This window comes from Canis lupus, chromosome 28, assembly GCF_003254725.2.
Source record: "Canis lupus dingo isolate Sandy chromosome 28, ASM325472v2, whole genome shotgun sequence".
Lineage (NCBI taxonomy): Eukaryota > Metazoa > Chordata > Mammalia > Carnivora > Canidae > Canis > Canis lupus.
Genome location: NC_064270.1, coordinates 27,620,681 through 27,634,826, shown reverse-complemented (window position 1 = coordinate 27,634,826; position 14,146 = coordinate 27,620,681). Strand labels below are relative to the sequence as shown.

The 14,146-nt window shown below is 41.1% G+C and overlaps 1 protein-coding gene across 2 annotated transcripts in view; it reads left to right on the top strand.

Annotated features, from left to right (window-relative positions):
* The window catches only part of SHTN1 (shootin 1), a 96,501-nt gene that overhangs the window by 66,085 nt on the left and 16,270 nt on the right, over window positions 1–14,146 (top strand). For both annotated transcript variants that reach the window (XM_025467358.3, XM_049103599.1), the window contains 4 exons: window positions 589–698; window positions 3,897–3,950; window positions 9,128–9,248; window positions 13,399–13,591. In XM_025467358.3, coding sequence (XP_025323143.1) covers window positions 589–698; window positions 3,897–3,950; window positions 9,128–9,248; window positions 13,399–13,591 — 478 coding nt within the window. The remainder of the gene's footprint in view (window positions 1–588; window positions 699–3,896; window positions 3,951–9,127; window positions 9,249–13,398; window positions 13,592–14,146) is intronic.

Below are 14,146 nucleotides of genomic sequence, written 5' to 3'. Positions count from 1 at the left end.
GTCTGATTTCTTTGACACGGGATGTTATAAGTTATGAAAACATCTCTGAGGCAGAGGTGAATGATTATTTGAGCTTAGGTAGAAAGCTGGAGAAATTCAAGTTCTATCATGCTAACAAATGGAACCAGACCCACTTTGTTTAAATTAATTGATTAATAAGCCAATATTGATTTCCAGGCTACAAATTAGACCTTAAATTTTATAACTCTGAGTTTTATTTTATTCTATTTTATTTTATTTTATTTTATTTTATTTTATTTTATTTTAAGTGGAGCCCAAGGTGGGGTTTGAACTCAAGACCCGAACTGAGATCAAGAGGCCGACACTTAACTAACTGAGCCACCCAGGCCCCCCATAACTCTAATTTTTTTTTAACTCTAATTTTTTTAAAAACAAATCTTCTATTAAAAGATTTTTTTTTTAATGAAAAAAATATGGCTGCCTGGTAGCTGTTAACCTCAGTAAATTGTTTTGTGATGTTTTGTGATTCTGTCTGAAAAGCGCTGTGGTTAATTACAAAGTACATTGGAATAGAAAGTAGCAGTTTTCTTGTAACATAAGATGATTTCTGCGTGTGTTCTTTGATAGCTGAAGAAGTCACGGATCTGAAGAGGCAAGCAGTTGAAGAGATGATGGACAGAATTAAAAAGGGAGTTCATCTTAGACCAGTTAATCAGACGGCTAGACCGAAGGCAAAGGTATGAAATGACTGCATTTCCTCCCCTCCCGCGGTGCTTCCTTTTTCAGGTGTCAAAGTTTGAAATTTGATGAAAGCTATATGAGGACTGACTGTGAAATCTTAGGATAAGGCTAATGTGTCATAAAAGCCTTTACTTTTAGACGAGCGTGTTTCAGGACTCTGTTTGAGCTGCAGTTAACCTCAATCCCTACAAAAAGCAAGTCCTGTTGTTGCAGGGTGCTCTTCTCTGCTTGATACGGACTGTTAGACCAAGCCAAGAACTACTGTACCCTTTCTTTTCTTTAAGTCCTTTTGTGTAACTCAAGTATTGAATGAGCGTCTGCCATGTGCCAGGTACTGTTTTAGGCTCTGGGGATAAAGCAGTAAACCAAAGAGACAGCAATCCTTGCCTTCCTGAGACTTCTGTTTCAGTGTGAGGGGGAAAGGGGCCGGGTAGGCAGGTGGCATCATATGATAGTGTCAGAATGGACTTACAACAGTTTTTGAAAATTAGTGAGGCTCATAGGACTGTTTTCATTTATTTTACAAACCTGTTCCAGGCCACTTCAAGGAGAAAGTTTTGTGTATATGTATCACCAGCTGCCTTCCGAACTAGACCACAGTGAGCGCCAAGCTCTAGCAAAGCACCCAGCTCTGGTTCAGGGCCTCTCCCTTCTCTTGTAGGTGTGTCCCGTTGAAATAGACCAACAATAGAGTTTTTGATATTTGTCTTGAGAAGTTGTTTGTTTAATAAACAAAAATTTAAAGCATCAACAGATTGGTCCTCTTCCTTCTTCTTTTAAACCAACCTTTAAGATTCTTTCTTACTTTCATGGATGCTCCTCTTCAGCTGCTCCAGTGTCCCCAAGTATCATGACTATTCAGTACAAACTCTGCTGGACTTTAAAAATTGTCATGTGGTCACAGGCAGGCAAGGTAGCCAGGTGAGGCAGGAGTTGTGGTCGGGGCTGTCCATGGAAAGGGGGTTGAAAAGAGGGAAAGAATACCCAATTCCAAGAGTAGGCTGACAGTGGAATGGAAGCTTTAGCCAGCTGCATGGAGTACTGGTCTGCATTAGCGCTTTGAGAGCAGTTTTGCAGGTAAGGGACAGAGTTTGGCACAAGTGTTGAGCACTGGTGTCTGGCGCATGAAGCTCGTGGTAGCTGGCGTTGGGACCAGGCGCTGTCCCCACCCCCACCTCCAGGCTCTTCTCTCCCCAGAATGGGCAGAGGGCCCACCCTCTCCAACTCACAGGGTCGTTGCCAGGCTCAGATGGAAGGTAGTGTGAAAACGGGGGATCTAAGTGGAATCTTTGAAACAAATACATTTTTAAGATGTTCATGTCCCAACTGTTTTGGAAGGAATAAACCAAACCAGACAGACTAGAGAAAAATGCAGTGTCGTGAAGAAGCAAAATTCGTTTAGAGAGAAAAATGTCGAAAACTTGTTACATCCTAAGCAATTGGATCAGGATGTTCTGTGTGTACTTTCACTTTCAGAGTATCACTTTGTCCTTCTTCTTTCCTGCCATGCTTCTTCCAACAGTTACACATTATTTAATGTCAGTTCAGAACTGGAGAGCAACTGAACAAGCATCAGTGGACGACTGGGTCTTTCGCTGGTAATCATTAAACTGTGTAGAGATAGTGCTGAATGACCTGGTCAGTAACCTTTGAAACAAGTGGTCACTGCATGCGCTACAGACTCCCCGCCCAGGACTCAGTGCTTTCCTGCCAAGGTCACGGGCTGCGAGAGCGCGTGGGCCGCGCTGCCGGAGGCTCCTGGGGCCCGAAGGTGGCTGGGGTGGCATGGCAGCATTGAGGGGCCTGTAGCCGAGGGCGCTTGTTCACACGTCACAGCTTGTCCCCCGAACAGTGTACCTGCACAGGTCACACCTGCCTTGAGAATACTAATTTAACCACATACCTTCTAAATTCCTTGATGTCGTTGTTGATACCGTTGTGGTTATAATTAGTGTCTTAGAGCTTTGGCCCCTCGGACTGGCGCTCATGGCACGTGTATTTTCCCGAAAGCGTAGGCTATGAAAGTTGGATGTCTTAGTCCAATTCATACATGAGCAGCAAACCTCTCTCCCTCTCCCTCTCCCTCTGCCTCCCTCCCTCCCTCCTTTCTCCCTCTCCTCCTCCCTCCCTCTCTTGCTCCTTCTCTCTCCCTCTTTATCTCACTGTCCATTTTTTAAAAAAAAAACTGAAATGGGATCTTATTCTTTTATTAGCTCTCGTGAGGAAAGGGTTAGAGGTCACTACTAATCACTTCCCATCTCTCGATGGGAGAGAAATGAGCTTTACCTCTTTTCCAGGAAAGAGAGGCCAGGGGGTTCCCTAAAGGTTCTCTCTTCCTCCCCGTCCTTTGTGAAAGGAAGTGGTATGGGGGAGACCAGAGGCCTGTCTTTGAGAACCTCGTGCTAGATTTCCCCTCCAAGAAGTTAGTTGTCAGGGGATCCCCAGAGACTCTTAGGCCTTGTGGGGTAGGCGAATATTGCCCAGAACTGCATTTCAAATTATTTTGTTCACGGCGTAGCCAGAAGCCCGGTTGCAACGGGGCTTGTAATCAAGACTCAAACACAGCCTTTCTCGGGGTGACCTTTCCTTACGAGGAGGACGATGGGGGCAGACTCTACGCCCTCGGGGCCGCCCTTCCTGCTTCAGTCGCCAGTGATGCTAACATTCTCGTGTAAGGCCAGGTTCTTTGCTGACCCCTGCTCCTGACTCAGTTGTGAAATTCCTGAACCGAGACGTGCCGGTCCCCTGCAAGCCGGAGCCGAGAGAGGTTTCTGCCCCGTTGCTTGCTGCCTGCCCTGCACTGCCGCCTTCCTGGTCCTCGCTCGCTGGCAGGGGTCCAGCAACGGGAGTGGGGGCCAGCTTACCGCAGAACGTTCCGAACAATCCAAAAGTGAATCTTTGAAACCGGGGGTTGACCAGATCTTTTCTCCATATGATGATAACGAGAAGTAACAAAATGGTATTTAGAAGAAGCTTGAGTCCTTTGGCTTTGACTACTTCTCCTAATTTTCTATCTAGCCGCCACTTGGGAGCACTAACCTGTCTAATCTTCTCTCCTAACTGTGTAAGACATAGACCTAATTAAGAAAAAAAAAAAAAAAGTCCATAATAGTGCCAACACTTTGCCAGGTAGAAATGTCTGTTTAGTATTTTAAAACTGAATTATTAATTGTGCTCTCTTTTTAAAATTGTAGCCGGAATCTTCAAAGAGCTCTGAGAGTGCCGTGGATGAGCTAAAAGGAATACTGGTAAGAATGGATCCCGCCCAGTTTTATTACCTCATTTATGGGAAAATGAAAGAATATTTTTTTAAATCTATTTTTCTGGGTAATTGGTTTTGGTATGTTTTATTTTCGTTCACAATAATCCTCAGTTCCTCTGATAGTTGTCTTGATTGTGCTGTGGACTCCTCCATCGGGGCATGTTGATATATGTATTATGCATCAATACTCTGCTGTTTCTGTTCTAGAAGAACAGTTACCCTTTCACCACATCATTATGTTCTGGGCATGCCTTCCAATCCTTGCCTGACAGCTTCAAGACAAAGCACTTAGACCTAAGGATCAGGGCATGCTTGGTCATAATGGAATCACAATAGAGTCTCTTAGATAGATCGTACTTGATTTGAAGGCATGAGAGTGGGGCCATTGGTGCCAAAATGTCATTCTGAGCTCCTACCCAAATATGTTATGTTAGTATCAGGGCTCAGGGTCAGTCTGCTTTTCCTCACAGTTTAAAAAATTATTTGATTATAAATTGGAAAATAGAAGTTCCTGTTTTTATATTCCTGATCTCATTTTTTCTTTTTCTTTTTTTTAAGGTTTACTTATTTTAAAGAGAGAGCAAGCATGGGGAGAGGAAAGGGTAGAGGAAGGAGAGAGAATCTCAAGCAGGCTCTGCCCTGAGCACGGAGCTTGACGTGGGGCCCAATCTCATGACCCTGAGATCACAACCCACAACCTGAGCCAAAACTAAGTTGGATGCTCAAGAGACTGTGCCATCTAGGTGCCCCATTACCAATTTCATTCTCTAAAAGTAACCCCTATCTAAAAGTATCTCCTGCCTCCAGCTATTTTTTTTTCTTCCAAATCATGAGCTTTTGCCAATAGAAGTGAGTACTGCCCTGACAGTTGTCAGTAGAGATAAACTCCTCACTTAGAAAATGTTTCAGATACTGAGAGCTCTATTCTCAGATCCTGTTATAGTCTCAACACCAGTTATTATGCACAGTAAGTCAACAAACGTGGGGGCGGAGGCACAAAACTGATATTCCCCTGTTGTTACGGTGCTAATTATGCGAAGCATGTAGACATCCACATAATTGTGGTAAACAAAATTATTTTCATCAAGCATGCAACAGCAGACTTAACTCAGGATGGCTTAATCAGTTTGTTTTAGGTTTAGGTGAGTGGAATTAGTACTAAAGACAGGCATAGCCTGGCTCACAGTGGTGGCCCACCTACGGAATCAAAGTATGACGACCAACCGTTGAAAAAGTAGGTGGTTATTATCTAATGGATACTTTGAAGAGGAAACTTTGTTATCCAGCGAGAACTCCCTATGCCAGTCTCTTTGGTTGTCTGTACATTAGGATGCTAATTCCTTTTCCGTAAAGATGCCCCAGAGTAGAGTTCTGATCATTTGTGGAAGAGTACATTGAGGTTGACTATTTAAAAATCAGGTTTATTTGAACAATCAGACATCTGTCTAAGATACAGATGATACTTGATTAGCCAAGATATCCCAGTCCCTGATAATGCTGGATGGTAACAGGTTTACTGAATTACAGCGTTGCTCTTAAAGATCATGTTCACTATCCAGTCATATTCAGTATAATTTTGCGCCACTTCAAGGAGAGAAATTTGCAGAATAGATTTTTTGGGAAATAATTTACAAGTTATAAAAGTCGTCAAAACATCTTTATTTTCTGCAGATTGCCCCCATCCTCCTTGGTCTGGATTTATCATTAAATTTCTGTACCTTATCCGGCATTAATGTTATCACTGATAGCTATTATTCTGGCAATGTTATTTCTTTGCATTAAGTGTTTTTAAAAAGTGGAATTCACAGTGTTTTCCCCTAGTCTTCTTTGTCAAATGGAAACTCTCTAGTACCCCCATAGAAATTCCTTTGGGGGTGGATCATTTGTAACCCCTGTCACTTGGGGGCCAAGAAACCATACAACTTCTTATAAGAGAAAGAGAAAGAAAAGAAGCCCCTATTAGGTGGGGATATATTGGTGCTTCTTGCCAGCACGTTAGGGTTTTCAGAGTTAGTATTCAGCAAATCATAAGAGCGTGGAAAGCCTGCGAGGGATATACTGTGGTGGAAAGCCAGCACCTGTGCCAAGAGAGCCCTGGAAACCAAGAAACCCCATGTCAGCTCTACTGTAGAACAGAAACCAATAAAACCAGAAAAACTGGTGTTTTTGCTGAAATCAAATGTGACCTGAGTTGTAGGGGCACTGCAACTTAGAGATTGAGCCTTTTGCTGAAAGTTAGCACACAGGTCGGAATATATCTCTATTTCGGGATTTGGAAAATCTCACCCCATTTGGATGTGGACACTTCCCAAGCCAATTGCTATAGCCTCAGTGTCAACTGAACTTACTTTTCCACACCTGTTTACACTGAATTTTTAAAAGCTGAATGTTTTGTAGATTTTAAAAACCTATTTCTCATAATCACACAAGGTTTTTTGGGAGGTTTTGGAAACCTCTCTAATCACCCCAGTCATATAAAAGTCACTCTAAGTGCAAACAGCAATCTCTCAAGATTAAATCCGTACAAATTAATCTTAAATCTCTTTTAAGTTCGCTTGTCTCTAATTCAAATAAACAACCTCTAAGAAATTCTCTTTTAGGTTTTTCCCAAACATCTTCAGTTTTTTTTTTTTTTTTTTTTTTTTTTCAGAAGGAATTATAGAATAGTTGATCTTGTCACCTGACAGTGTTAGGAACATTTAACCGATGTGGGAACTAAGATTAAACACTGGTTTGGGAATCCATCTAGCCTCATCACTGATGTACTGTGGGGCCCAGCCCAAACCCCAAGGCTCACTGAGTTTGAATTCTCTTCTCTGTAAAGTGAGGGAATTCTGCATATCATGTCCCTTCTAGGTTAATTTCTGATTCTCAGACTATATGACGAATATACAAAAAGATAGACAATCTTGGTACTTTATTAGCTGAGCTCCTTGGTCATTTGAATTGAGAGTCGTATAGTGTCTGCATACTCCTATATTTGCTGAATCAATCACATCAGTCAGTGGATAGAGACAAAAGTTTGAGACCCAAAGATCAGAACTTGGAAAACAGAACCTTTCAGTATCAGGTGTGATGAGAGAGTAGCTCACCACGATCAGAATTTGGATGATTAATGCTGTTATTCAAATGAAAAGTAGAAATTATTATGAGACAGAAATTCTTCCTTAAAAGATATCCTTGCAAGGTGTATGTGAATGCGTGTGTACATAGACACGTATCTTTTTCTTGAATTAACTCCAACCATTGGGAAAATCAAAGAATGTTCTTGACATCCAAACAGTGTAATAGTTTCATGAGTTATTTTAATGGTAATGGCCTTACATGTTTACAAATTACTTAGCTGGTAAGTTTTTTAAAAATTGTAAATGCATGATTTGGGAGTAGTTTTTCTAATATTTTTTTCAAATTTATCTTAATTGGCTTTAGTTCCATTTTTTTCACCTTATCAGCCTTGATCTTATTTTACTATTTAACTCCTTGATGAGCAGGTACAGATCTGCATTAACTGTTAAATAAATAAACCACATCATCCAACTTTTTAAGTTATAAGATAAACAATTACAACACTACATGAAACGTGATTTTCCTTTCAATATATTTTATGAATTTTTGCAATAAATGAAAAAAAGCAGAAAGAGCTACTTGGGGGGTAGAGTATCATATGCTTGATTATCCACATATTTTACACATTAGTCTTAGTTTAGGGTAGCTGATAGAAGAATAAAATCTCTTAATTTTGTTAATCCTCCCATGCCCACAGGCAGCTTCTCCAAGCCTTTACCCAGTTAGGGAAGAAACCTTTCTAAACAAAACATAATAACCTATATCACATGAGATTTGTAACTACCTAATATTACAAGCCACTTTTTCTTGTTTTATAGGCTAAAGAAGAAACATGAGTTACGATTTTTTGCCAATCGAATTCTTAAAGTCCTTCAGGAAGTTGGCAGGGGGCAGGAGCAGGATTAAGGCAAACCCATAGTGAGCTGAGGTGACAAAGGCTGGCCTGATTGTTAGCCTTGGTGGACAAAAAGCTACCTCTGACTTTGGCATTAAGTCTGGCAAGTTATACCAGACTTGAGGTTCTGATTTACTGTAATCCAAAGACTGGATCTTCTGGCTCCCCCACCTACCCAAAGCATGTGGCACAGCTCAGGAGGGCCATTTCAAAGAAATAGTGGGCATTTCTTATGGAAGAAAACAGACCCCTGGTAATGGTGCAGTGCTGAGTCCTCACATACAGGATGTGAAGTGTGTCACCCAGTGTTCTGTACAAACACCTGACTGGTCATGGGAGATGGAAAGCCATAGGTCTCCTCCATAACATGCTTCCCAGAGGAGCTGAGGCAGGGTCTTTCTCTGTTATCTTGAAAGTCAGTACCAATTTTAGTAGGTGCACAGATGTATGGCATCTCTTTTTCCCTTCAGCATCTTCTGGGCCCTGAATAATGTATTCACCGCCTCCTCTGTTAGGAATATGGAATTAAAATGCCAGGCCCTTTATTGCTTCCCTATGTCATTATAACCTTTCCCCTTTCACAATGATGTCAAGGTGTGCCCAGGGCAGCACTTCTTTGGCTAGGCCACAGGAGAGTGTTATGCACCTCCTTTGGCCGCCACGACACCATTGCCACCAGTGTGGAACCAGGGTCATTCTGAAGACTCAGTCACACTTTTTCAGTGCCACAAGAATTTGGGTTCAGTAGCTCGTGGCTGCTGTATCAAGAAAACCTTCTAAGGTGAGTTCAATATATTCTTCTCTTCTCCACGAGATCGACCAACACATCAGCATCTTAACCGTCAATGCGCAAGTACCTTCCTACCACCGAATTTCATAGTTAGTCATCGAGAGATGTTCTTGTATTGTCCTTTTGGTGTGAAAGCTAACGTCTTACATCCTCAGTAGCATCTTCTTAAATGATCCAACACTATGTGTTGTCAAAGACACACACATTAAAAAATAATGTGTGTGTGTATATATATATTGTGTGTGTGTGTATATATATACATATATATATATATATACAGCAAATTCATTCTATTTCCTAATTCCATTCAAATTCTGGTAATGTTTTGCTGATTTGGTTTTTAATATTCTTTTGCATATTGTATTAAGACATTAACCTTTTTGTTTTTGTTTTTGTTTTGTTTTCACTTTAGGGGACACTTAACAAATCCACTAGTTCAAGAAGCTTAAAATCCCTTGACACAGAAAACAGTGAAACTGAGTTAGAAAGAATTTTGCGTCGCAGAAAGGTGACAGCAGAAGCAGATAGCAGTAGTAAGCCGGTTTGAATTCTCCACAGTTCTACCCTTCCTCTCTGAGACATCTGCCTTTAAGTCCCGTGCTAACATGAAAACGATCTCTTAAAATTACTAAATTTTTTTTAATGTGAGTGAGAAGTATTGGGTTGGCAAAGGCACTCATGGATATCTCATAAGAACTTCTGTATCTTAGTTCATTGGTATGTCTGTTTATGTATTTCTCTATTTGCAGGTAATCAAGGTCTTAGAGATTGGGCTTGCTTAAGGCAAGATGCCACCAAGTACAGACATTCAGGAGCCCTGGCAATGGTGTAGCACTGAGTACAGGCTCTGGAGCCAGACCATGTGACTTTGAATCCTTGCCCTGCCTTCTCCAAGCAGCTTGCCCTTAAATGGCTCAACCTCTCTGTGCCTCAGTTTCTTTGCCTGTGAAATGAGGGTAGCAAAAGCACTACCTCATAGGATTATCCTAAGGATGGAATAAATCAGCGTAAGAAAAGTGCTTGGTAGTGTGCATGGCACAAAGTCAGCATGCAGTGATTTAGTAATAAGAGTAGTACTTACGCATCGGTTACAAATGCAGAGGCACCGGCTTTATCCTTTGTGTGTGCGTTCTGTTCATCGTCTCTGCCTGTGAACCAGGCGAATGAGAAATTTCAGCTCTGTCACCAGCTATAAATGACCGTCTGAGCAAGTCTGGAGCTGAGAGTCTGCATTTGTGTCATGATGTGCATGGATTAGACCTCAGAACTAACTTTGCATGTCTTCTGGTTTGTTTTTGTTTTTGTTTTTGTTTTTTTTTCCCCCCACCAGCTTGGTCACGGGAATTAGTGGAAACTGTATGAGGTTTTTCCCTTGTGGCCAGGAGGCTAGCTTTGAAAAACTACTCTAAAGTAAAATTAACCAGGCCGTAGCTAATGGGCTGAATCTTCTAGACTCAATTCAGTCAACTCCATTTGGTCCATTGTAACCATTTAAATTTGCACTGAGTCATGTTTACCAAGTTTAAGTTGCTAGAATAGGAGGGATGTAGGTGTTTGTTAATCAGGCTCTAGCTTCCACATAGGGATTTTACTCAATTTAGTGAATTGGTTTCTTATATTAGGAGCAGCATAATACCAACCAAACTTTTATTATAAAAAGATGAAACTTTAGTTTTCTCCTTAAAAAAAAAAAATCAGCCATTCAGTTTTTAATTTGGTCTGGAAATTCTGCTGTTAATATCCTAGAAGAATTCCTTCCCCCCAAAAATAATCACCTCTCAGGAAAATTAAGGGGTGCTCTAAGAGATTTTTTTTCCTTAGAATTGCTTTATAAGCATTTACCAGCCTCCACAATGAATCATTATTCATTTTGTGACAGTCACTTCTTCCAGCATTGCATCCTTGAAGGAGTCATACAGCCATCGTTATTGTTTAGGACTCTGTGGGTCCCGTTCTTGTTCTCTGTCATTCACATTTTGTATTTTGTTCCTGTGGAAGCCTTGTCACTTCACTCATGGACTTGGTCAGATGTACAGCACTATTTCAGAGTTAGTTTTCAGTGGGAGAAACAAGGAAACATTTTGATTTTAGTCAATATGGTAATTTGAATATTTCAAAGAACGGAGAAAGAAGGCAGGAGCACACTGTATAGGCATGGTGAGAATCTTTCATTTTATTTATTATATTTCACCAATTTATAAATATTTAATGTATCATTTGAGGGATATTCTAATAAGGTATATATTCAATAGAATCATCAGTATTTGCATAGAGAAACAAGAACTCTGTAATTGGCAGAGTGGAGAAGAACCATACTGAGGAGAGTGACCTGTAACTGAGTAGAAACTTTCTTTGGAGCTCCCTAGTAGCCAAAGCAAAAAAAGAAAAGGCAGGAATGAGGGGAGGAGACAAACTTACAAACTCTGTCATCTAGTAAAAGAAATCATACCTATTTTTTTTTTTTTTAGATGATACCAATGTTTTTCTAGTGTAGAACTGGAAGAGGTATTTACCAAATAAACCTTTTTTATAAGGGTCGTGGAATGACAGTGAAAATCCAGGAGGGGTTCAGGGAGGAGCGCAGAATAAGAAGCTAAAGTTAGCAGGCTGCATGCTGCAAATTAGAGATGACTTCGATAAGTTTATGGCTTCAGGTGCACTTGGATCTCTTGAGATTTTTTTTTTCCTTTTGCACACAAAGGCTTTATGAGGAAGCTAATATGAGGTCACGGTGGAGACAGGAAGCATGGTAAGAGAGGCGAGGTGGGGGGCAGCCCCAGGTTTGCAGACCTCAGATCCCAGGATAGTTGGTATCTCCCTCAGGGGCCAGCGAAGCACTTTCTATCTAGGGTTTCTCTTATCAAACCTCACTGACACTTTCAAGACTTACAGGCTCCCAGGCCGACATTTCAAAGAGCAGCAAGTGCCTCTTGGAAAACATTGGACAGCTTAAGCAGGATACAGTAATAATAATAATAATAATAATAATAATAATAATAATAATAATAATAATCTAAAACATCATGCATTTTTCTTTATTTCTTTTTGTATGTAAGAAAAACTAGAGCTCCAGCTCAGCTCACCCACTCTCTGTCCTTTGTGGCTGGCTTCATTTACAGAACAAGCAGCAGGTGTTGGTGTTTTCAGAAGCAGATCTGCTTTCCTACAAGGACAGATTGCTTAAAGCTGTCTAGCATTGTAGTTGGCAACTACCCAAGGGCAGAACAGAGCAGCTCAGAATCAAATCTTGAATTCAACTTCCTATTTGTATTTTCAGGATCTTCCTTGATCTTTCAGCACCTCTGTGTCTTTGCTCCTGCATCCCCAGGCACCAGGAGGCTTATCCTGGGTGGGAGGGAGAGGTCTTTTGAATCAGGATGTTCAGTGATGTCACAAGGTTGTCTATGCAGCTGGTGGAGATGACCTGAAGGAGGAAGGCAAGCTTTGGGGAGCTGAGGCTTTCCCCTGGAGCCATAGAGGGTCTGGCTGTATCTCCCACAGGGAGGGTGGCCATTGGAGGTGCAGCCACAGAATGGGAGAGCATTTCCCCAGCGCCTCTTTCAGGAGGTTTCTGACATCAGAACTTCAGTTTTGGAGCTGCTGGGTTATACTGTTGGAATGCCTCAGACGCAGGCATCTGCAGATGTGAGAGTAACATTCCAGCACTTAACATTAATGACCAGGGATCCGCTAGCATTTAATTGGATTGTGCCCACTAGTACTTTCCATTTTAGGAGATGATCGGACATTTCTCAAGGAATAAGAGACTCCCAAGTTTTGTCCTTTTTTTCAATGGCACCTTTCAAGGTTGTCCTCTAGCTGAATTTTTAGAAGTTTCTAATTTTATCTGTACATTTATGACTTATTACATAAGTCTCTTTGTTTTATGAAGATTTCTTCTGAGGCTTCAGGAAAGACATGTTGGAGTCTTGCTTTGAAAAAAGCTACTGGCAAGGGGTAGTGTCTTTCTAACTAAGGGTAGAACCCAAGGAATGAGAGAACTTCGCTTCAGGGCCCGGGAGTTGGGATGGTACGCCAATAATTTCAGTAACGAGCTCTATTACAGTCATTTAGTCCTATCCCAAAGAGCAGAAAGGGCCAAAAGGTAAACAGCCAAACTCTTTGCCACTTAATTTTTAGAATCCTGTGTCTGTATTTTAACAGGAAATAAATCCACTTACTTCTCAATCACATTAAAATGAAAATGTTCATAAAAGCTGTTTAATGCTTAAGAAGCCTTCATGAGCCTTTTAAAAAAGCCTTTTGACATTGTTCCATTTGCGGTTTAAAACGCAAAGCTGAGTTTTGGGAAGAATTAACTCTTGAGAGGCCAAATTTTTCAAGTAGGGCTGTCAGAAAGCCATACTCCGAGAAGAAAAGAATTTTCCCAATCCTGGTATTAATAAGGACTCCGGTCAGAGAGGGAACCGTGGCCTGGGGTTTTGTGCTTTCTTAAAGGTCTGTACGTAATTTCTCAGCGTGGTCCTGGTGCATTGAAAAGCCAGTAGTACCATCCAAACAGAGCATATTTCTAATAGGAACATTTTCCAGCATGCTCTCTAAATTTTAACAAAACTTGGCCTTCTCACTTCCTGAGGGATTTTCGGCTAATCTGTTTTTCAGTACCATATTAATAAGCATTGCACAGAATTATTAAACTTGAGGTATGTGTTTGGTTTTAAGGTCCAACCGGGATATTAGCCACCTCAGAGTCCAAATCCATGCCAGTGTTGGGTTCTGTATCCAGTGTAACAAAAACAGCCTTGAACAAGAAAACTCTGGAGGCAGAATTCAACAGCCCGTCCCCCCCAACACCTGAGCCAGGTGAAGGGTCGTGTAAATTGGAAGGATGCACAAGTTCCAAGGTTACATTTCAGTAAGTAATGATGCTCTTTACTAAGTGTGTAGAAGAATCTGTGATGACTAAACTGTGTGTTACTTTGCTTTATTCCTCTTTAGACAGATTTCGATCGGGTTAGCCAATAACTACTCTTCTTCCTTTGTTTGATGAGCTCACTTGAGATTTGAGGCTCCTAGCTTAGAGGTCTTTTTCTGATCCAGAGCAGATATGCATAAAGAGAATTCCTTCCCCAAACTGGTTTGGTAATCAGGTTCTTCTTCCACACAGAGAATTCCCCTGGATGATAATGATTCAGCATCACAAGGCCCTTAATCATTCTTTCGGGATTAAATGTTTGGATCATCTCTCTTGATGATTTATGAGCAGTCAAGGAAGATACAAGATCTTTGAAATGTACTTTGAAGGGGATGTTTTTAGAACCTGATTTTCTGGTCCTGAGTTAAAGATGTGCCTTAGTACTGCTCTCTCTTGAGAGTGAAGAGATACTGTGTAAAGAGTTACCTCCCCAGACTTGCTTTGGGAAAGTAGCACTTTGTCAAAGAGTTAATCCTGCTGTTTAATGTGTTTCAG